The 24337-nt window shown below is 47.5% G+C and overlaps 1 protein-coding gene across 1 annotated transcript; it reads left to right on the top strand.

Moving 5' to 3' along the window:
* The first annotated feature begins 11558 nt into the window (after positions 1-11558).
* Positions 11559-13791, top strand: LOC138994165 (eotaxin-like). The gene is made up of 3 exons (XM_070393867.1): positions 11559-11802; positions 13162-13273; positions 13663-13791. Exons 1-3 carry the CDS (start codon positions 11727-11729, stop codon positions 13766-13768), a joined length of 294 nt encoding a protein of 97 aa, XP_070249968.1. The 5' UTR covers positions 11559-11726; the 3' UTR covers positions 13769-13791.
* Positions 13792-24337: the final 10546 nt, after the last annotated feature.

Raw genomic sequence — 24337 nt, 5'->3', positions numbered from 1 at the left:
TCTCAAGTTGATTTGTGATTGAAGTTATCAATACGGCCTAAGAACCAATACTCCAGAGTCTAAGTCAGTTAGCCTTCTGAAGGGTGTGGCTCCAGAGAATGCCTTCCCAAGCCTTCTCGGTGGACAGAGAACAATCAGGTTGACTAGTCATCAGAAGAGAAGGGAAAACGTGGGAAATTTTACATTCTCACTGGAGAAAGGAGGGTTTCAAAGATAGCAGAGCCAAAAGCTAAAAGGAGATCTACATTTGAACAAATAAGTCTCCAGATATTAATCCCTAGTCTAGACAGATTACTTGGTACAAAGATATCTCTGACACCTAGAAATTGCCTTTAAGAAAAATGACACGAGTATGTTGTACATAAGTAATACCAGAATTTTTTTTAAATAAGGAATTTGATATTAAAAATCTGCGATGGGAAAGAATCTAAACACCGCATTAAAATATTTAAAATGTAGTACCAGAGAATGATGCAAGCTGAATAAGTCTATTTCCAGTTTTTAAAAGCTGTACTCTGTATTATGTTCAGATCTATAGTTCATTTCACTAAATATACCAAAAGAGCAAGTGAGAGAAAAAAAAAAAAAAGAGCCCAGAAATAAACCCTCACACTACAATCAACTGCCCCCTGGACCACACACACACACACACACACACACACACACACACAGACACACACACACACACACACACAAAAGGTTCTGTTTCTTAGACGCACCAAGTAGATGGAATATACACACTGGGTTAGAAAAGAAGCTGTTCTGATGGCTTACATCAAAGTGGCCTGAGAAGACTCCATGGATAAGGAGGTAGCATGTAGATTGGATCTTTACCAATTTCTGTAACTGGGAGTAATGGAAATTTGAAAAATAGGTAATGAAGTAGCATGAGCAAAGTCACAGAGGCAAGAATAAACTTGATGTAAAGCTAAAGCCAGACTAAACACCCGAATTGCTTCCACAACAGTGTTCAAGATTGTGTAAGGCTCCTATGCATTGAAAATGTTTCCTCTCTTGCCTCCATGCCCATCATGGGTGATCCAGTTATGAGTATGAAGAGGCAACACATGGCCTCTCATTAAAGCTGTCGAATGAGCTCAAAAGGAGCCTGGAGGTTGCTAGAAATATGTGACAAAGATTCATTCAAGATGTTAGGGTTTGTTTACAAACCAGAAACACCATGAGGCAACACCCAAGTGTTCCAAAGAAGAAACAAATGCTGAGGGTTCTTATGGTAAAAAGTACATTTTTCAAATATCTTTTTTTTTCCGATTACAGCTGACACACAATATTATATTAGTTTCAAGTGTACAACGTGGTGATTAGACTTTTGTGTAACTTATGAAGTATTCACCCCATAAGTCTAGTACCCATATGACACCATACCTAGTTATTACAATATTGTTGACAATATTCCCTATGCTATACTTTACATCTCTGTGACTGTTTTGTAACTAGCGATTTGTACTTCTTTTTTAAAATATATTTTATTAATTTTTTACAGAGAGGAAGGGAGAGGGATAGAGAGTTAGAAACATCAATGAAAGAGAAACATCAATCAGCTGCCTCCTACACACCTCCTACTGGGGATGCGTCTGCAACCAAGGTACATGTCCTTGACCAGAATCAAACCTGGGACCTTTCAGTCTGCAGGCTGACGCTTTATCCGCTGAACCAAACCAGTTAGGGCACGATTTGTATTTCTTAATCTCTTCACCTTTTTCACCCAGCCCCCCAAACCTCCTCCTGTCTGACAACCATCAGTTTGTTCTCTGTATCTCTATGTGTTTGTTTCTGTTTTGTTTGTTTAGTTTATGTTTTAGATTCCACTTATAAGTGAAATCATATAGCATTTGTCTTTCTCTGTCTGACTTATTTCACTTAGCATGATAGCCTCTAGGTTCACCCATAAATGGCAAGACTTCATTCTTTTTTATTGGTTGAGTGATATTCCATTGTATATATGTACTACATCTTCTTTATCCATTCGCCCATCAATGGACACTTAGGTTGTTTCCATATCTTGGCTATTGTAAGTAATACTGTGATGAACATGGGGGTGCATATATATTTTCACAAATAAGTGTTTTGGATTTCTTCCAAACTGTGGGATGCTTCTCTCCTGTCTATCTCACTGTGGTATTGTGAACGTCCTCCCAAAAATCAATGCTTTTTAAAAATTTTTTAGGAGGTGATGTCCCAATTAAACCATAATATTATTATAGAAATGAATGTTTTTAAATGTATGACTCTTAATTTTCCCATAACATATTTTTGGATAAAACTTGACTTTGGTGGCTTTTTAAAGGATGTTCTGGAAGAATGAGTATATTAATGGCCTTGGACTTGCCCACAGGTTTGGCTTACGTGAAAGACAGGAGAGTCAGGTAGGCTGGGGCCAGGTGTAGCCAACTCAGCAGCTCCAGACCTGACATCAGCCCCAGTCATTTGTCCAGATACCTTCCTCCTTTCCAAGTCTGTTTCTTTTCTCACCATCCCACTCCCTTCCCAACAGTCTCCCCCCTCGTCTATTGCAGCAACCTTGTGACTGGCTGGTTTTCCCCTTACTGAGGAAGCCTTGAATCCAGAATAATTCAAACCTCACATCACCTGCATTGAGAAATCAGGGAGAGGGCTGACAGATGACCTTGTAAATTATCCTCCACATCTGGGAACCATATGTCTTAAAAATTTCTTGAGGAAGAGCAAGGAGGGTGAGGATCCTCAACCCAAGGCAGGATACTGACAAGCCCTTGACCACTTCAGGCTTTGAGCTTCTTGAAGGCAGAGGATTTACATCAAAGCCCTAGTAGAAATCTCAAGGTGTCAGGAGAAATTAGACACCTTGGATTCAACCAGACAGCACACCTGTGACAATTTGCTGCCATCGCTGGTGCTCAGGCCAAGTCCAGCAGCCATTTCTGCCTCTCCTCCCATCCTCACCCCCAAACACCAGTAAACAGTGCAATCTCCAATTCTAGGTAAGAACAGGAGGCCAACCATGGATAGGAAGGGAAACAGGTAGTTGCTTTAGAGTAATGAGGTGCAGCAAAAGCACTCTGGTACAGGCAACCATTAAGCAGAGATGAGCTCTGCATGCTCAAGCCCAAACAGAATCTGCTCACACTCTCTTTGTTAAGCCACGTCTCTTCAGTTTCAAGGAATTCTAAAATCCCTTGTCCTCACCCCTTGATCCTTTGGGTACAGAGGGTTCAAAAGAAATCCCAAACCACGACCAGCAACAGAAACTGCTACATAACTGGACACTGTGTTGGATGGCATTCAAAGATTAGGCGGGTCATACCACTCATGTGGCTAGAAAATTTGGGCAAGTTGACTGGGCCCCCGTCAAAGGGGATTTACAGCAGATCAATAACTCTCATATTGGCACCCACAGTCGCTTAGACACTAATAAAAACACAGATTTCTAGGTATCATCGCCAAAGATTCTGATGCAGAGTGTTGGTGGGGAAGGCACCCCTTCCATCTTCTTAACTAGTTCGCAGCCATGTCTGTGGACTAGTGATGGGATGTGTTTTGAGGTTTCCTGATATTCTCTTTCAGATCAACGCGGTCTCTGGGCTTGACCCGTGCCTTCTGTTTGAGCTTCCTCACCTCCTAGATTTGGCTGCTGGATGTGCACCAGCGCTGAAGTAGCAGAGGCTACAAATGCCCACCACATGTTCATGTGCTATTCTACATTTTCCAGCCTAAGTGTCATTTATTGGGGTGCCATGTGACTGAATTCCAATCAGTTGGGTGAGGGTTAAAATAACATAAGCCACTTCCAGACCTAGTCCCTATAAACAACCCATCCTTCCAGCCTTGTCTTCCTCTGTCATGCTGACCTTGGAGGTGGTGTGCTTCATCAAGCTGTTTCTGGGTGAAGGCAGCCCATATCCCCAAGTCACTGGTCACTGCTTGAGAAGAATCACCTGGTCTACCCTGATCTGTCTCGTGGGAGAAGAATCTTTCGTTGTGTTAAGCCATTAAAGTTTGGAGACTAGTTTAACCTTGATTCATAGAGGACTTGGTGCCATGATCATGTGTTGCCATTAAAAACCTAAAATATGTAGCATTAGCCAGAGACATCTGACAGCAGGCAGTAAGGAAGCTCAGATCTCAAGTCGAAAAGATGGAGATTCACGTTTCAAAGTGTCAAAGCTATCAGGTCTTGCCTATGGAAATTGTCTCTCCCAGGAAAAGTGTTAAAAGTATATATTAGCAATATGTTGGTTATTTTTGTCTGCATTTGTTAAGAAAGTGATGATTTCAGAAAAGAATTGACTGGCTTTAAGCTAGAAATGAAATGGAACAAAGTCCACAAATTCAACATTGTTGGAAAAGTCATCTGTCTCTAGATCCCAAACTTTCATAGAAGGTATTTAAGGGAGAAGAAGATTTCAGTAATAAAAATTCAAAAAATAACTCAATTAGATACAGTGGCATGGGAAAAATTAGATTGACGTTGAAACCTTGCCATTCCAAGCTTCACTAAGAGAAGGGAGGAAGGGATGGAGGTAGGGAGAGAACAGGAAAGAGATAGAGAGAAAGGAAGAGAGGGGAGAGGAAAAGGCAGGAAGATAATTTAAGAAGTACATTTAGAAAGAAACGTGGGCTGTGGCTGCTGGTATGTGGAATTGACTGGGTAGGGAGAGATCAGAAACCTATTATCAAGAGAACTGTATTACATTGCCAATAAGACCATGAATGAGCCTGAACTGGAAAACAGAAAGAGCCATTGACAGTACAAAACTGCTAACAAACTCCAAGCTTTAGTGCAGCAAGCAGTCTTCAAGAGGTGCAGAGCTCCCCGAAGAATGCCTCTCTCCACATGAGGAGTGGCCAAGGGGACCAATGTCAAAGGAGGGAACTCTGAGGGTAAGGGACATAGGCAACATCTGCCTGAAGGGCTGCAGAGTGTTGGCCACTGGTGTCTCCTCCCCTCCCCTCCATCAATGAGGATGCTGTCTTGTCCAAACTTAAAAATCAGACAACGGGCAAATAACTTGTCTTCTTAGATCACAGCTGACTTGACAAAGGAGATCCATGTCCTACTCACCCGCCAGAGAGGACCATCTGCCACCCAGAGGTCCTGGCCATTTAGGTTGACGCAAATGACTCCGTAGGACTGTCTTAGGGACGGGTTCATTGCGTTAACCTCTGTTGAGAAGAGTGAGCCAAGAACAGACTGTGATGGAAACTATTAGTCTCACCAAATATCCCTGTGCTCTGCTTCATTTCTCAGCCTCCTTTGCACTTAGATGAGAGTCATAGGATGAGTTTAGGCCAACAGGATGTAGATGGAATTGCTATAAGCCACTTCCATGAGTGGTTCTTCAAAACATCCTACGCAATCTCCCAACCGCTCTCCCTCTGCCTGGGGGGACTTGGGAGCTACATGTTCCAGATGACGGCTGTAATTTACAAAGAGCCTGGTCCCTGAGTCACTCCTCAGAAGAGAGTACCTTCAGCAAGCTGCTTGACCAAGACGAGGCCATGACATAAACAAAAAATAAGTATCTGTTACAAAGAGTCTCTGAGATTTCCATGGTTGTTATTGTTGAAGCATATGCTATGCATTACCGCGACCAATGGTTCAGGGAACTATGTCAGCATCCAATGCCTCAGTGTTCACCTTTGCAGCTGATCGCCCCAAGAGGATTGTACGCGATGTTGTAACTTGCAGTGAGAATATTTTATACAACAGGGCTTTGGTTTTTCTGATGGCAACTCTGAGAAGCAGCCTTCACTTCTATAAATGGTTGCACAGCAGAGAAAGTCATTTCACGCCCCTAAACCCTTGTTTTCTCCTTTTTAAAATGAACTTAATTAAGATACCTACTTCATAGATTTCTTCCGAGGATTAAGTAAGTCAACACCCGTAAAATGCAATAATAATGTAACTTGCATAGATTGTGCAAGTTAGCATGCTATTGAGAGCTTGCTGTTCACTAGACATATTGTTAGAAATTGTAGACTAACATCTACTTTGGGATCATTCTCCTCCGAAAGTAACAAGAAACCGCAGACATGGTCTCGGTGACCCCTGAGAAAGAGAGATAGCAGCCCCTACGTGGTCCTGTTTTGCAGACGGAAAAACTGAGTCCAAGGACTCTAACGCATTAAAGGTTTCACTAGATTGGGAGTCAAGAGACAAAGGTTCTAGAACCAGCTCAGCCTACAACATACTACTTGCCTTAGGGATTCTGTTACTAGTTCCCAGGTCTTAGGTCCCTGTGTTTTTGTTGTTGTTATTTGGGTTGTGTGTTTTGTTGGTGTTTTTTTTTTTGTTTGTTTGTTTGTTGTGAGATTAAGAGAGAGAGTTGGAATACCACATATGTTAACATCTCTTTCATCTGGGTATAAGTTTGCACTATGAGAAGAAATCTGGAGCAGAGCTGCAAAATAAAGCAGGGGTCCTACTTCCCAGGACCTGAGTCTCCTACTCATTCAGGATAAGATTTTGCTCTCACAGAGAAGGACCTACTTCCTCCCCATCACTTACAGTCATTCGTGGCCCAGGTCCCACATTTCCCAGGCATCAGACCAAGGTAAGGAGTGGATCCAGCCAAGATCACTGCCAAGGAAGAGAATTCTGAGGAAGAGAGACAAAGTAGCCAGTGGAGCTGCTCCCCCGCGTTAGGGACAGCCAGGCAGCTGGACGGGACAACTGCTGACCTTGGACATCTAAAGATTGAGTTTATTTATTCCCACAGGGTTTTTTTTTTTACCATTTAGATGAACCCAAAGCCCTTGGAGGACAACTGAAAAATGGAAAGTTACTCACTGATAGAGCCCTCCAACCCAGCAGAGTTACGAAATTATTTCTACTCAGGGAACATAATTTCCCAGGAATGTTGGCCAAATACCCCCAAGGTCAAGACCATCCCTAACTCATACTGACACTTCTGCGACTTCACATCTCCCACATGTGCAACTCACCCTAGAGTAACATGTTTTTTTTGGAATATAAATTCCCTCCTCCTCCTTCTCTCCCTCCTCCTTATTTGGAAGTAGTGGGAAAACTGGGGAGAAGATCTGGAAGAAGCAATGTGACCAGACTCTGAGTCCTCTTCCAACATCCCCTGACCCTCAAAACCTGTCTCATTTCCTAGTAAGTATGAACTTTTACCAGTAATCTGGTCACTCTTCTGAGCATGTTATGTATTGTGGAGAGCAGCTACAGCGTTTGGACAGGTTCAAGCCTCGGACTGATGAGGGGGCACGGTCCTCTCATGGCAAAGCCATGTGCAGGTCCCAGCTTGGAGGTCAAAGCCCTCCCAGCACAATGATAGCCAAAGGCTATGGTTGTAAGCTTGACCGTATGGTCTGAACCTGTGGTCCCAGGTGACTGAGTGATGTAGGCTGCAGGAGGTGCAGCAAGTGCTGCCAAAACAAAGCTAAATAGAGTTCTCAGGTGCATGGAATTGAGTAGATTCAAGAGAACATTGTAAACATCTTGACCATGTCCTTACTTTGCCTTGTGGGATCTGACTATAAAATAAAGACTCAGCTTACAGACTGTGGCACTGTCTCTCCATCCAAGAACAGTGTCCTACTCGCCTCCACTGCATTCTCTTGTCTGTCTTCTTTAATCCTTCACTGCCTGCCCCACCCCCTCAGGTTCACTCCTGGCCATGCTGGACATAGTGCAATATATGTAGTAGATATATATTAACTAATTTAATTCACACAACAATCCTCTAAGGTTCCCCCATGTTAACTTAGCAGATAGTGGTTAGTAAGCTATCCATGGTACTAAAGCTAGTTAGTGGCAGAGCCATCATTCCAACTCAGGAGCCTCATTCCAGAATCCACACTAGACCACCTCACCTGGCCATGGACAGGAAAGAATAAGGAAGGACCAGATTTTCTGACCTCTACTTGCTCCCTTTTCAGCTAATTGGAGATCAATTATTGTACACAAGAGGCCCGGTGCACTAATTCGTGCATGGGTGGGGTCCAGCTGGCCCACCCTGGTTGGGTCCAATCAGACCAGGCCAGCCATGGGGAGGGGACACAGGAGGTTGGCTGGCCAGCCTGCCCCTGATCGGGAGGGTAGAGGGAGATTGGGGGCAGGGCCGGCTAGCGGGAGGGGCTGTGGGCAGTTGGTGGGCCAGCCCCCTGGTCGAACTCCCGGTTGAACTCCTGGTCGAGGGGACAATTTGCATATTAGCCTTTTATTATATAGGACTAGAGGCCTGGTGCACAAAAATTTGTGCACTCGGAGGGGGGGGGATCCCCTCAGCCCGTCCTGTGCCCTCTCGCAGTCTGGGACCCCTCAGGAGATAATGACCTGCTGGCTTAGGCCTGCTCCCAGGTGGCAGATGGCAGGCCCAATCCCTAGGTACAGCCCCTGGTCGGGCTCAGAGCAGGGCCGATTGGGGAGTTGGGGTGCTACCCCCTGTCATGCACAGAGCAGGGCGGATCAGGAGGTTGCAATGCCACCCCTAGTCACGCTCAGGGTACAGCCGATTGGGGGGTTGGGGCACCGCCCCCTGTCACACTCAAGGCAGGGTCGATAGGGAAGTTGCGGCGTCACCCCCTGTCACACACAGAGCAGGGCCGATCAGGGGGTTGGGGCACTGCCCCCTGTCATGCACAGAGCAGGGCCCATCAGGGGCGTTGGGGCTCCATACCCTGTCACACACAGAGCAGAGCTGATCAGGGGGTTGAGGAGCTCCCCCCTGTCATGCACAGAGCAGGGCCTATCAGGGGGTTGAGGAGCTCCCCCGTGTCACTCACAGAGTAGGGCCGATAGGGGAGTTGGGGCACCGCCCCCTGTCACACACAGAGCAGGGCTGATCAGGGGGTTGGGGCGCTGCCACTGTCACACTCAGGGCAGGGCCAATGGGGAGGTTATGGCTCTACCCCGTCACACACAGAGCAGGGCCCGTTGTGGGGGGGGGGGGGGGCACTGCCCTCTATCACCCACAGAGCAGGGCCGATCAGGGGGTTGGGGCGCTGCACCCTGTCACACACAGAGCCGCAGAGCGATCAGGGGGTTGGGGAGCTCCCCCGTATCAGGCACAGAGCAGGGCTGATCAGGGGGTTGGGGCGCCTTCCCCTGTCACGAACAGAGCAGGGCAGATAGGGAGGTTGTGGCCCCGCCCCCTGTCACACACAGAGCCGCAGGGCGATCAGGGGGTTTGGGCGCTGCCCCCTGTCATGCTGATCCCGGTGCCGGGAGGCATATTACCCTTTTACTATATAGAATAGAGGCCTGGTGCACGGGTGGGGGCCGGCTGGTTTGCCCTGAAGGGTGTCCTGGATCAGGGTGGGGGTCCCCACTGGGGTGCCTGGCCAGTCTGGGTGAGGGGCTGAGGGCCGTTTTCAGGCTGGCGGGTGACTGAAGCTCCCAACTGCTCCTCTTTTTTCTTTTTTTTCTTTTTTATTCTGGGCCAGCTTTAGCTCTGAGGCCTCGAAAGCAGGTTTCTGGCCTTTTGTTTATCTTCTGTATTTGATACAATGTTGCGGTCCGGCTGGCTGAAGCCCGGCTGACTAACGCAGGTTTCTGGGGTTTTGTTTAGCTTCTATATTTGCAACATAGTTGCTTAGAGTTGCAACTGAGAGGCTGGCAAGTCAGGCAGGGAACGTTGGAGTCCGCGGTCACTGGAGCAAGCAAGCCTCCCTGTTCTCTTCAGTGCATGGCTGCCGGCCGCCATCTTGGCTGGCAGTTAATTTGCATATCGCCCTGATTAGCCAATGGGAAGGGTAGCGGATGTACGGCTAATTACCATGTTTCTCTTTTATTAGCTAGGATGGGAGCTTAGAGATCATCTAGGCCAGCAAGAATGCCTAATTCTGTGCCCATAAATGGACAAGAGCATTCAGGTGAGACTGAGACCTTGGGTTAGTTCCCTAACTCTCGGCAAGACCTCAGAGTCTCAACACATCTCTCTGAGCAATCTGAACCAATCAATTAATTTGAAATGCCAGCATGCAGGAAAAGCCAGGAGAGGATCTTGCAGTGCTTCAATGCCAGTATTCAATTCACCACAGTGACCCCATTAGAGACTTTAAGTAAGGACTTCATTAAAGACCCCATTAAAGGCTGCCGCCCCTTGCACCATCTCCTATTATGGGGCCTTGTGTTATGCACTGAGGAAACATATGCTCTTTATTCTTCTCTTCTCTTTCCCTTTGCAATTTTTAGCCATTGAGCACCTCCTCTGCCGTGTGTGCTCAGGAGTGAGAGTGAACTAAGTCTCTTGGTTTTCATATATGTTCCTTGAAACCTTGGGGTGTGCAGGTTTAGGGAGCCACCCATTCTGCTTCAAACAGATCCACTCCATTACAGTGTATTTGATGAACAGGCTTTTGCTATTAATTCCATTTAGGAAAAATGCTTGAGGGGCTAAAAGAAATAGTTAATAAATGCATAGGAACCTCCATACTGTTTTCCATAGTGGCTGCATTAATTTACATTCCCTCTGCTTTCCTCCACAGCCTTGCAAACATATCATGCCTTGTCATTCGACACTAGCCATCCTACCATGTGTGGAGAAGTGTCACCCTAACAGGTGTGGGGTGGTTTTTCTTTGTATTTCTGGGGAGATGTTGGTCAAATGGTGCAAACATAACATATAGCCGGCTAAAGAGAAATTTTACTCCTTATTTGTTTTTTTGAAAGCCATTTCTTTCTTGAGTGTTATGATAAGTGCAGAGGATAGAGTAGTGAACATGGATAGGACTGTCCTTCACCTTAGATAGCTCCTTGATGGCCGTGGCTCATTTGCTTTGAAGATGCAGTTTCAGATGACTAAGTTCTTGGGACCTAATGTACTGCCTGGTGACTATATTTTAGACTTGAAATTTGCCAAGAGAGTAGGTCTTAAGTGTTCTCACCACCAAAAAAAAGAGGGAGGTGGTAACTATGTGAAGTGATGGACATGGAAGTTAACTTGATTGTGGTAATCATTTCACAATGTATGTGTATGTCAAACCAATGCATCATACTCCTTAAATGTATACAATCTTTATTTGTCAGTTATTCCCCAATAAAGCTAGAGGGAAATGCCCAAAAAGTCCAGGCCAATAGGAGCTCCCTAGTTCCGATGTCCTATGGCACTAAAATTCCGGGGCACTTAGGTTCTATGACCACTAGATTAAATATAGGGGTGAGGTTCCCAGGTAGTCGGCCATGTTCAGAACTGCTGAGACCTCTCTGCATCTGGGTGGGAGCCACGCAGAAATTTGAGGCCCCTTCCTGGCCTCCCAAATCCTGAAGACAACCATGTGAACACAGGGACCAGGGAAGGTTCTCAGACCGCCTCATCTCTCCATGCCTTTGGTTCCCTTACTTCTTTCCCCACTACAGATGTTTCATCTCAGGAAAAGCAGAGCTCGTAGAATGACCTTCTCGGATTACCGCCCTTGCTCAGTCATTTCATAAGCTCCCTTCCTCCCCGATGCTGAGCCCCAGGATAGATAAAAATGTGCCAAATTTCTTTCCGCTACTTTGCCCATTGTTCGTCCTTTCCAGGAAGTAGAATTTGGTCATCAATTTAGGACCTCCCTCGATGACTTGGCCATGATTTTGCAAAGAGGAAGGATTCCCTGGAAGCTCCCACTCTTCTCTATCGTCTTTAAAAGGCAGGCAGAAATAGCCAGAGGAGCAGAGAGCCTGAGACAAGCACACCCACAGACAACTCCCACAAGAGGCTGAGACAAGCACAAACATCGACAACTCCCACACTAAGGCTGCGTCCGCACCCTCCAGCATGAAGATCTCCGCGGCGCTCCTGTGCCTGTTGCTCACCATGGCCGCCCTCACCACCCAGGTGCTCGCTCAGCCAGGTAAGCCCCCTCCTTCCCTGTGGGACAGCTGACCACCTCCTGAACTAGCATAACAGGACCCATGAGTAGTGTGATAAACCTGACCCTAACCCTAACCTAACCCAAGTAGTGCCCAACCTCATAATCAGTGGAAGAGAGACCCAAGCCAGTCCCATGTTCCTTTCTGACATGGCTGTTGAGAGAGACAGAGTATATCCATGATCTGGCTGCCTTTGCAGAGTTTAGGGATGGGGCACACACAAAAAGACCTTCTCTTCCTGTGGGCCCCGAGGGCAGTTGGGGCAGGCCTATAAGGGAAACAATTGCTTGATTAGAGGCCCAGAATTTTCACTGGACTCCGAGAAGCTTTCAGAAATGGTGGATAGAGGAAGGAAATGAGGTTCCAGGGCAATCTCTTGAGGTGACATATTTTGAGTCTGGGGGGGAAAAAATCAGAGCATTTTTCATGCTCTGATGACTTAGATGCACTGCATGTTATTCGTACAAATAAGATCGTGCAGGCTGTGGTAACAAACAGCCCTAATGACCAGTGACTTGAAACTAGAAAGGTTAATTTCTTACTCCTACTGAAAGTCTATCGTGTATTGGCTAGACCTTCTGCTTCATACGCTCAGGATCCTAGGCTGATGAGCAGCCACCTTCGAAAGTCTTGCTGCTTACCGTGACAAAGGGAAAGCTAGCCCTTGGGGTTCTTGCACTGGAAACCACTAACTCCAGCTCAGAAATGGCACTTGTCACTTTGGTTTCTCACTTATGGGTCCAAACTAGTGAATGGCTCCAACCAACCAAAAGTGGCCAAGAAATGCAAGTCTACCATGCGTCCAGAAAGCAGAGAAGGGGGGTGTCTGGTGAACAGTACTATGGTTGGCACATAGCTCCATAGCCCTGTAACAACAGAGCTAGAGCTTACTGCACTGACCAAGCTTCTTCTACACTTTGCCAGTGGGGACAGGTCCTCACTTTTCAGCCGGCGACCACAAGTCAAAGGCAGAAGTATAGGACCTCAGAGCAGATGAATTCTACCTCCTTCTCTTATATTTTCTTCCTTTCTCCTAAATTTCCTTCCTTCCTCCCAAAGGCATGCTTTAACATAGCTACAGCCCTAACCAGTTTGGCTCAGCAGATAGAGCATGGGCCTGCGGACTGAAGGGTCCCGGGTTCGATTCCAGTCAAGGGTACGTGCCTGGGTTGTAGACTCGATCCCCAGCAGTGGGCCATGCAGGAGGCAGCCGATCCATGATTCTCTCATCATTGATGTTTCTATCTCCTTCTCCCTTCCTCTCTGAAATCAATAAAAATGTAAAATAGCTACATATTATTAGTGGTTCATCCTTTCTTTCTTTTCTCCCGCAAATTCAGGGAAGGTCCCAACCCTCTGCTGCTTCAGTGTGGCCAGCAAGAAGATCCCCAATCAGAGACTGCAAAGTTACATAAGACTCACCGACAGCAGATGTCCCCAGAAAGCCGTGGTGTAAGTAGGCAGAGCTCACCCTCTCCCCGCCCAAACATGCATTTCTAGAGGGCAGAGGGCAGGAACTGCTCCTGAGTTACTTGGAATCATAGACTCAGGGTTGGACTCTCATCCAATTCATGGATTTTTCACTTCAGGGCATTTTCACACTTAGCTCTGTCTGCAAGCTTGTCCAGGTCATACCAGTTCCTTCCAGTCAGGAGCGAGGGTGGCTTGACTGGGCCATCAGAAGCAGCAGGAAACCCCAGAGTCCCATCCTTCCTCTATCCCCTTCCCGCTCTCCCACGGCAGCCCCTCCACCCCATGGCAGATGGTCCTGGAAATTTGGGGTTTAAATGGACACAATTTTCAAAGTGAATCCTTCTAATCGCTTCCCCTCTCTCCCATAGTTTCAAGACCAAACTGAACAAGGACATCTGTGCTGATCCCAAGAATAAGTGGGTCCAGGATGCCATAAAGTACCTGGACAAAAAATCCCCAACTCCAAAGCCATAAAGATTGACTGTTTTGAGACCAAACCAGAGCCTGAGAAATGCTTGATTCATTCCCCACCCACCGCGCCGTCGTCCTAAGAAGCAGCCTGAAATCATCCCATCATCCTCCCCAAACGAATGGCTTTTATTTAATAATTAACAAATTATTGTATTTAAGTTATTGATGTTTTTAATATACGTTTAATTGATTTCAGAGAAGAAGAGAGAGATAGAAACATCAATGATGAGAGAGAGCACTCCGCCTGCCCCACACTAGGGATCAAGCCCAAAACCTGGGCTCGTGCCTTGACCAGGAATCGAACTGTGACCTCCTGGTTCATAGGTCAGTGCTCAACCACTGAGCCATGCCACCAGGCTACTGGTGTTTTTAAACTTCTCTGCTGTGAATACTGCTTGTTTTTAACATGTCAGGTCCTTTCTCCTCTGTGATCCCCAATCCAATCCCTTGCAAAGTGCTATGTTCTTATTCTCCTCCCTCCCTCTCTGGAAACGTGTAAGGGTCCTGGCAAAGATATGAACATGTTCTGTATTTTTAAGAAGAGGTGTGACTCATTGTTCACTGGAAAAAAAAATATTATTTTAGGAATACAGAAACCTGTATTTTGTGTTACACTCAGCAGTTGTATTATTGTGGGGAATCCACATTAAGCTGGGAGGTAGAAAGGTAGGGGTGTCAGGTACAATTATGGGGGTGGGAACTGTGTTTCTGAGAAGTGACCTTTTGGCTTGGCTGGCTTTCAACGGGATTCAGGAGAAAACTGACAGGACCAGACAAACCTTCTGTTCGCCTCTGATTCCGGTCCCCAAGAGCGGCTTCCCAGACCTCTCTTACTTCAGACAACTACTCAGCAGGACCCGCCCCACCACTTTTTTCCTGGCCAACCGCACGCTTGCCGTGACCCATTGCAGCAGCCTGTGGTATCTCCCCGGGCCTGACTCGCTCCTCTGAGTGTCCTCCAGCCCAGAATACACAGGCTATACCGACAAGTCACAGGAAGGCGAGGTGACTCTTGACAAGAGGGTCGGCCAGACTAAGGCTTTACAGGCACTGGAAGAGGCCTAAGCCTGGAACTTAAACTAGGTCTTGATGGGTGGACAAGGGCAGGGGCTCAGTTAGCGGTATCTCAGGCTAGGTCGGAAGGAGAGAGGGATAGCTTGAGAAATGCTTAGAAGTAAAGATGATCACAGTGTTTCATTTTATTTTATTTATTTTTTGTTGTTAATCCTCACCCAAACCCAAAGATATTTTTCCATTGCTTTTTTTTTTTTTAGAGAGAGAGAGAGAGAGAAGGAGAGAGAGAGGGAGAGAGGAAGGGAGGGAAGGAGAGAAACATCAATGTGAGAGAGACATATCAATTGGTTGCTCCTCTAGGTGCCCCAACCAGGGCTGGGGATGGAACCTGCAACCCAGGTACGTGCCCTTGACCGGGAATCGAACCTTCAGCCCCTTGGTGGGTAGGCGGATACTCTAACCATTGAGACACACCAGCCAGGGCTATCACTGTGTGTTTTTCAAGCTGGGTGGAAGCCCATTGGAAAGGTGGCAGGGCTAGGGGCTGAGTGAAATGGTGGGGAGATTTGGGAAGAAAAGTTGAGGCCAGTCTGTGAAGGTGGGGAGGTTGGGCTCCATTCAGAGAGTAATGAGTAAGAGGAGCGCATCATTTTTATCACCCGAATTATGACTTTTGGGAATAAAAGGAGGCACCATTAATAATCATGCTGGGGCAGCAGATATACTAGTAAATGAACACAGTCCCAGGCAAACCTGAGCATCTGGCCACCTGAGTACGAATAGGCATTTAAAGTTTCAATTTAGCGGGGTAGGGGAGTGGCATGATCAGAGGGGCTTCGGGAGTCATAACCATGTGGCGAAGGGCTGGATGGGGAGGGGAAGGGAAGAGCAGTTAGCACGCTATTGCAATGTATAGGCAAGAGGTGATGGAGAACGGAATCAGGGCATGGGAGATGGGAGGGGAGAAGGCGATTGCGAGAAGAATGGGACTAGGTGAAAGTGAAATGCCGGATGTTGTGGCTGGAGAGGTAGGACCGGTGACACGGAAACCTCCATAACACTGCCATAGAGGCCCAGACAATGCACTTCCCTTCCTCACCCTTCCCCTCACCAAGCTCAAGAGCTTCTAACCACATGGACAAGACCTCCACTTCCTGTAAGCAACTCAAATCAGAATTCCTCTGCAGCCTCTGAACTCAGCCTGCATATCTGTCAGTCATGTGGCCCCCTGTGCCTGGGCACAGAGACTAACTATGTCCCCAAGGGTAGAAAAAATCATAGGTGCCCTGCTGGTAGAACTCCACGTGGTCTAAGGCTGCCAATCTGGAGGGTCAGTTGCCCACTGTGTCACACTTTGTCCAGCAGGGTCACTGCATCGTGTAGCTCCAGGGACACCATTCACACCAAAGTCCCACTGGCCCACAATTTGGGGTGGCCTTGGCACAGGCAATATAAGGGAGGCACTGACCTGGCAGACGAGAGGTTTCTGTTTCACCCCTAAATCAAGTCTCTCTCACTTTGTTACTTTGGTCCTGGATTGTCCCCTCCATAATATGAGGATAATCATGTTTTAGGAAAGAAAGTAAGGAATCTAACACATGACCATGACCCCAAATGATTTCCTGCACTAAGCACACTTTCTCTTAGAAAACATCACTATCTTGCCCTGGCCGGTGTGGCTCAGTTGGTTGGAGCATCATCCTGAGCACCAAAGGATTACGGGTTCGAGTCCTGGTCAGGGCACATATCCAGATTGTGAATTCGATTCCCGGCTGGGGCCCGTAGGGGAGCCAACCAAGTAATGTTTCTCTCTCTCTCTGTAAAATCTATAAAAATACATATCCTCAGGTGAGGATTAGGATTTTTTTTTTTAATCACTATCTTCACCCATTGGGGCAGGGAAGGTTGGGTGAGGGTTCTGCATTCACACTCGCAAGTCAGACAGAGGCCGAGGTGATTGCACACCAACTATATCTCAAACAGAACCTTTCTGGAAAGCTTCCCCATGAGATCCTCAGGTAGAAGCATGGACCCCAAGAGCCATCAGAGAGCTTCTAGTGGCTCCCACACATGGCTCCCACTCAGAACAATCACTGCACCCCACTCCAGGGACAACAGGGGTCCCTGTCTCTTCTGCAGCTTAGCAGACTTCAGCCCTAAGTGCCAAGTAGGGATGCACCTCCAAATGTTAGCAAGTCCAGGAGGCAGGCAACACCCGTGGGGTGGCCACAGGGCACCTCCCTGGGATCAGCAGACCCTCTGATGCCAGAAAATCTTGAAGAGAGGATCAGGAAGGGAGAGGAGAGGGGGAGAAATGCCTTTCACTTGTGCAAGACTAAAGAGAATTCGCTCACATCCCCTATGCCAAGTCTCTCTCCTCTCTTTCAAGGAATCTCTAATGCAGTTCACCTGTACCTGGGCACAGCATCGTCTGCCCCTGGAGTATAAAATCGTGGGCACAGAGCAGTGGAGATATTTAAGCCTTCTGATGGCTCACAGATCCCAACAAGGAACCAGAGATGGCACCAAATGGGAAGCAAACTCTTAGATGGAAATTGTCATTCAAAGTGTGCTGGACAGTGTGGAAAGCAGGACGGGGCCTGGAGAGAAGGTATATGGAACACTGTCACAATGCAGGTTTCAGCCAATCCCACAGGGAGCTTTAGAGCTGGGACAACTCAAATTGGGGCAAGGGCCCAGGCATTTATATTCCCATCTCAACCAGTCACGGATGCAGGCTGCTCCCGGGAAGGGGCTGAACTCTGGGCAAGGCAGCTCTCCTCGGCCAAGGGCAGGTCTCACACAGGATACTGAGCTGAGAGCTGTTGGCCACCAATGCACAGCAGCTGTGGAAAGAGCACTTCAGTCCTGGGAAGAGAGAAGATAAATAAGCAGCAAGCCAGGGATCAGGACCCGCCCGTCGTGCGGTTCAGATTCACTTGTTTATCTAATACATCCTAGGAAACGGCTTCAGGATCTAATCAGCCCCCTCTTCTCAGGAAATGTGCAAAAGGAACATTAGTGGGGTGAACTACTTCCCCTTTCCTCCAACTGCTGCAATGGTCATGAGACTGTGATATTGTGATTGTCAACCAGTGATCATTGTTGCCAATTCAATGCCAACAAGAATCCCCAATTTAATGGAATATTCTTCCTCAAAGAACCAGGACTTCCAAACTCCCTGAGCCCTGAGTTGTGGGGACAGGAAACACCAATTCCCCCAACTGGGTTGCTGGAAGTGATGGTAAGTGAGGTGACTCCTACTTACATCTCTTGATACTTGGATCCATGGATTCTGCCGACTGGGGCTCCAGCGTCATGTAATAATTGATTTGAGATTTATATGGAATCCTAGAGGATGGTACTCTATCCTTGCAAGATGTTTTTTCCAAGCTGGTGCCTTTGCTGTGCCTTCAACAGGCCATTTCATTCTATCGGGCCAAAGCTTCTGGATAATGTAGTTACATGGTAGGGTCAGTGGATGCCATGGCCATATGTTTTCTGTTAAGGATGTCTCTTGGTCTACTGTGTGCTGTAGGGTCTCATACCAATGGATAAGCCTCGGGTAATGGTGCTGGCTGAGGTATTGGGCACAAAAATGACCAACCTGGAAAACGTGTTCATTCCAGTTATCATCAATCACTGTCCTTTTCAGATCAGAAATGATGCAATGTAATCAAATGTGTATTTGCCACCAAATAGCTGGTCATTCTTCTTGATGGATTAATGCCATAACAGGGACTCAAGTTTGGCCTTTGTTGCTGGCAGGGTGGACATGCAACTACCTTGGTCTTGATGAGTGGATCCCATGCTATGGGGCCCATGTATAGACTGAACCCTTGCTCCACAGCTACTCTGCTCCTGTGTTCACTGCCCGGCACCACAGGGGCCAATGTCAACCGGCTGCATTATTCTGTTTGCTTGGCCATTCACTACCTCTCTTGTTCTCCAAATTCTCTGTTAGACATTAAACAGAGGTCTTCATGCTGTGTCTTGTCCCATAGGTCCATCCACATGCTCCTCTCCTGGACCCCATTTCCTCCCAGTCAACCCCTCCCCTTCCTGACCAACCATCCAGACCACTCACCACCCTTTATACATATTCTACCCACAGGCTAGCCGAGCTCTTTCTCTATGCAAGTAGATGACCAGTAACCCTGCCCAAAGCTCTGCTCCCCCTTCACTCCTGTCTTTCAAGGCTAACCCTGAGCTGAGCTGTAGGACAGCGGCCGTCATGTTGGGCTTGTATCTACATGCTGACCTGAACCATCTCTGAACCAGGCTCAGCCTTTTACTTCCTCCATCAGCTGATCATAGGCGACTTCTCAGGCAGCCCTGGGTGTGAACTGAGGGGAAGGCACAGCAGTTGGACATCATGGGGGTCTTGGTGGCCTGCTCACATGGCTTCCTGTGGCCTCCAGCCCTGCTAGTGCCCAGTCCCAATGCATCGCTTTAGTCTCACGATGGACTGCTGCCGGGTCCACCTGGCATTATAACGTGGTGGCTTTGACTGAACCCAGCTCATAATGGGCTGCAGAGTGGACGGGGTTCCAGGCAGAATCCACGAACAGGAGGCAGGCCTGGGCCTGAGGCATGATCTCTGAGCCCTGGCTTGTTCTGCAGCTAGCTTGGACTAGATCTACGGCTTCTAATTAGTTCTGCAGTAAAATCACCAGGGACATGTCTAAAAGCACAGATTCTCAGCTATCTACCCCAAAGTTCAATGTATCAGAATGGGCACGGGGCTAGGGGGCCCTATGCTATCTCCTAGACTGGCTCCAGCTCTGGTTTGCCCTGGATTGGCTGTGTATTCTTAGGCAAATCGCTTAATCTCACTGGTGAAGTGAGGATAAAGATGCCTGCCGCCAGAGGATTATGTGAAATGAGGGGCAAATGGCACTGTAACAAACGCGTGGGTGTGTCTTCTGCTTAGTTAGAAAGCATGTGTGCTCAGAGGCAGTTCTCGCTTTTACAAGCATTGCTCTTTGTTCCGACTGAGGAAGGCATTTAGCTTCTCTCAGCCTCAGTTCTTTCATCTTTATAATGAGCATCATAAAAGCATTTATCTCAGAGGTTGGTCAGGAGGATTGAATTAGATAGCACCTGGAAATCTGTAGTCCCTGGCATGGAGAACAAATTCAACAAAAGCGGCCATCATTATTTATTGGATATTTACTGCTTGCCAGTTGCAATGCAAATGGTTTTTAGACTGTTTCTTCCCAGAGTTCCAAGCAACTTTGCAAGTCCCAGCTGGTTCTCTTTGTAGAAGGGAGAAGAGAGGCCCAGGGCATGAGAGAGCACAATACAGTAGAAGGTTCAGGGGCAGGTCAGGGCACCTGGGCACTGGGACTCCTAGGCCTTTAATACCCTTCATGGCCTTAAGGATTTCATTTCTGTCCTTGGGCCTCATTTTTCTTCTCTTTTTTTAGAAAGTTTCTTCTTTAAAATATATATATATATATATATATATGTTTTTTAATTGATTTTTTTTTTAAGAGAGAAGAAGGGAGAGGGAAAGAGATAGGAACATCAATGAGAAACATCAATTGGCTGCCTCCTGCACGCCCTCTACTGAGGATGGAGCCCAAAACCCTGGACATGTGCCTTGACTAGGAATTGAACCGGTGACCTCCTGATGCACTGGCCGGCACTCGATCCACTGAGCTACACTGGACGGGCTCATTTATTTATTTATTTATTTAATCTGAGGAAGGAGTGGATGGAATACATTTCCCTAGTATGGTCTCAGAAGAAATCCGAATCTAACTGTAAAACAGAGCCTGGCGGCTGGATCCACAGGTTGCACTCGCCCTGGGCCATTCTTATCCCTGGGGACCAAGTAAGAAGCCAGGAGATCTGTTTCCACCACAGGAGACTCATTTCCTGCCCCATCAGAGCTGTTCCTGACCACAGACTTCCTATGCGCCGGCAACAGAGACTGTGCATTGAATCAGCTTTAGATAAGAGCTAGCTGGTTGGCGGGGCAGGAGGGGAGGGTAAGAGATCAACCGAAGGACTTGTATGCATGCATATAAGCATAACCAATGGACATAAGACACTGGGGGGTAGGGGAGGCCAGGGGATTGTCAAGGGCGGGGGGGAAAAAGGAGACATATGTAATACTCTTTGTAATACTTTAAGCAATAAAACAGTTTTTTTAAAAAAAAGAGCTGGCTGGGCGGTCACCAAGAGAGAGATCAGAGAAAGACCCCGAAGAGCACCCACTCCCTGCAGAAGGCAGCTGAGCTGGACAGAACAGCTGCCCGACTGCGCCGCATGGTCGGTAAGTCGGGGTTAATAGTTCACATGAAGTTCGTAGGCGCAGAAAGCTGAAGTGGGAAGCCAACGGGAGGACTGAAAAATGAAAACAACAGACAAATTGGCAGGCATCACTGAAGCCTGGTCCAGCTGTGGCTCTGGCATCACCCACAGGCTGTCGTCCCTGGAACACACCAGCCACATTTCTCTGAGGCCCTGAGGCACTCAAAACATCTGATCCCTGCCCCTTTACCTGGGACCTCTGCCCTCTAGCTGACATTTCTCATGCTTCCTTTTTCCATAATCCAGCCATTCCTGGAACACCATCCCCAATGTAATATATCTCTGTTTGGAAGCGTGAGGCAGTTTTGAGGCAGGAGGGCGGAGGGGGAGAGATGTGAGAATTCCACTATCGATGCTTTGTTACAAATATTGTGGCCCCACCCCATAACAAAGAAACAGAATTTCTGGAGGATGTGGCCCAGAAATTAGGATTTTAAAAAGATTCCCAGGTGATTCTAATGTGCAGCCAAGGTTGAGAACCCCTGCTAAAGGGAATGACTGTTAAACTTAATGAGAACTTGCTGTGTTCTAGTAGGCACTGTTCAAAACACTTTCCATTCCTCAATCCAACTGACCCTCACAACTTGTAGTACCCTCGTTTTCACTTTCCTACACCCCATGGCAGATGAGCATGGGGCTTTTGTCTAGTGGACACAAGCAGGCATTTTCCCGAGTCCCAAGACAGGGACATTCTGGGCCTTCACCTCGAGGGAGGAAATTCCTAGAGGGGAGGGGCCGCATCCTTCGAAAACCATAGTCCTTGATCTACTGACCTGACATCCACAAGAGGTGTCCAGTCCCCTCTGGGCAGGGCCCCTGAGCCCTCCTCCACAGCCACATGTCATTCACAGGTCTCATCAGACCTGTCCGCTAGGGCAGAGGGAGCCTTGGCAGAAGCAGGGGTGAGCTCAGAATGCAAGGAGAGCTGGACAAATGTCCCCGAGGCTTCCAACCCAGTGTTTCATGCAATGTTTTTCCTCTGGTGCCCTCACTGCCCAGTTCTTCATCCTTGCACCAGTTGTCCACTAGAGGGAGCCAGTCCTCAGCAAGTAGAAACCATGTGTTCCTACATTAGCATCATCTTGTCCATTAGCATCCACTCCAATACCTGCTGTGTGTCTCGATGTGTGTGTTAAGGGGTGAGAGGAGTTTCACTGGATTAATACAGCTCACAGCATGCTTTTCCCTGGCATTCTGGGGGTAAGGCACAGGGTCCTCCTGCTTCTGCATCCCACAGACCGCTCCACTTGCCTTGGCTGACATGGGATTCCCCCTATGAACTCACTCAGAGAAAGACTTTGACAGCTAACCCAAGGCTTGCAAACCACACGCTCCAGATTCCTTATCTGCCACCCAGCTTTGCCATCCTCTGATGCTAAGATCTAAGAGCTTTATCGCTGTAGAATTCCTGGAGCCCTTCATTCCGCCCAAGTTCTAATTTAATACCATCCTGGGTCTAACGGAGTTAGCAGGATGCAGCAATGCAGAGCTGTGGCAAGCCTCTGGTTGGGCTCCCAGCCAGTGCTGAGCCCCTCCTGGGGATACCGCCAGGGGAACGTTGGGTCTGCTCCTCTTTTATGACCACTCTTTCCTTCCTTCCTCCCTCTTCTACAGGAGGTATTTCCTTGAAGAGAAAGTGGAGCCCCTAGGACAGTGATGGCGAACCTTTTGAGCTCGGCGTGTCAGCATTTTGAAAAACCCTAACTTAACTCTGGTGCCGTGTCACATACAGAAATTTTTTGATATTTGCAACCATAGTAAAACAAAGACATATTTTTGATATTTATTTTATATATTTAAATGCCATTTAACAAAGTAAAATCAACCAAAAAAAAATGAGTTTGCATGTCACCTCTGACACGCGTGTCATAGGTTCGCCATCACTGCCCTAGGTCCTAGGTCCTCAACCTTCCTAATGCTGCGACCCTTTAATACAGTTCCTCATGTTGTGGTGACCCCCAACCATAAAATTATTTTCATTGCTACTTCGTAACTATAATTTTGCTACTGTTATGAATCGTAATGTAAATATCTGATATGCAAGATGTATTTTCATTGTTCGCGACCCACAGGTTGAGAAGCGCTGCTGCAACTCAGAGCGTTTCCTCTTCTTAAACTGGGCATGACTGTGTTACTGAACACAAGGGGTTCGTTTGCCTGCGCCCATCAGAGCCCAATCAAACATGAACAGGAGTTTGCAGCAGAAAAGGTAAAGGTTTATTAGCGAAGAAGATAGTGCCAAGCCAGGAATCACAGGTGAGCTTGCGCAAAGACCTGGCTCCCGGGTGGCTTCTCGGGAACAGGTTATACAGAGGAGAAATCTCTAGTCCTGGTGGAGTGAGCATCATGGTCTCTATTGATTGGTCGGCGCTAGGGAAGTAGGTAGTTGATCATCACATCTGGTCCCGTTGTCAGCCATGGTGCTGCTCTGTCTGGTTTCGCAAGGGTGTGGTCAGTGGGGTCTGTCTGCTTTTCTGGATCTGGAGCTGAAACACAACCGAGGCCTAGATGCTATCTTCAGTTTGACTAAAACTCTATTCCTGTGGTTAACAGACCCAGGGCTTTGCTGCTAAGATTGCTTGATGCTGACCACAACCTCAATGTCCTGAGGGCTTAATGATCAAAGGAGTGGACATGCAAGGGAGAGGGAGGTGGGTGAGTCAGGATGCTCCTAGGCTGGACAAGGCCACTGTGAATCAAAGGAAAGAGAGATAAAAGGTGAGATTAAAGAAACGGAGTTTCTTCGTGGTTACAGTCGCCCCTCCCATTTCCATCCAGTTCTGGATGGAAAATGTGCTTAGTCCCAGCTCACTGGTTTCCTTTCTTACTTTAAAACTCGCCAGGACCCAGTGCCAACTCTGCAGGTTTCAGATCCCCTTTCATCATTCCTGACCGTGGCCCTGCTGAAGGGAAGGCTTCCTTCTCAGCCTCCTAACACTCCACCTCCTATAAAACAATGAATCATAACTCTATAAAAAACAGGCAGAGCAGTCAGAGGAGCAGGGAGGCTGAGACAAACTCTAAATCTCCACGGTTTTAAGAAGTGGGGGCTGTGCTCCCACAGAATGTCCTTTTGACTCGGGTGGTCTCCATGCAGGTTCAAGACAGACTGGTTCGCCCCAGCACTGGGATGTCAGTGCCCAATGTCAGCTTTCTGGGACTCAAGGACTTGAGTCACCTGTCTAGCACCAGCTCACAGCCATTCCCTTCCTCACCTGCCCACCACCCCGGTGGAAA

This window comes from Myotis yumanensis, unplaced genomic scaffold (genome assembly GCF_028538775.1).
Source record: "Myotis yumanensis isolate MYYU_CA2020_CCGP unplaced genomic scaffold, mMyoYum1.0.hap1 SCAF_16, whole genome shotgun sequence".
Lineage (NCBI taxonomy): Eukaryota > Metazoa > Chordata > Mammalia > Chiroptera > Vespertilionidae > Myotis > Myotis yumanensis.
Note: the sequence above shows the minus strand (reverse complement) of the source record. Positions and strands in the feature narration are given on the sequence as shown.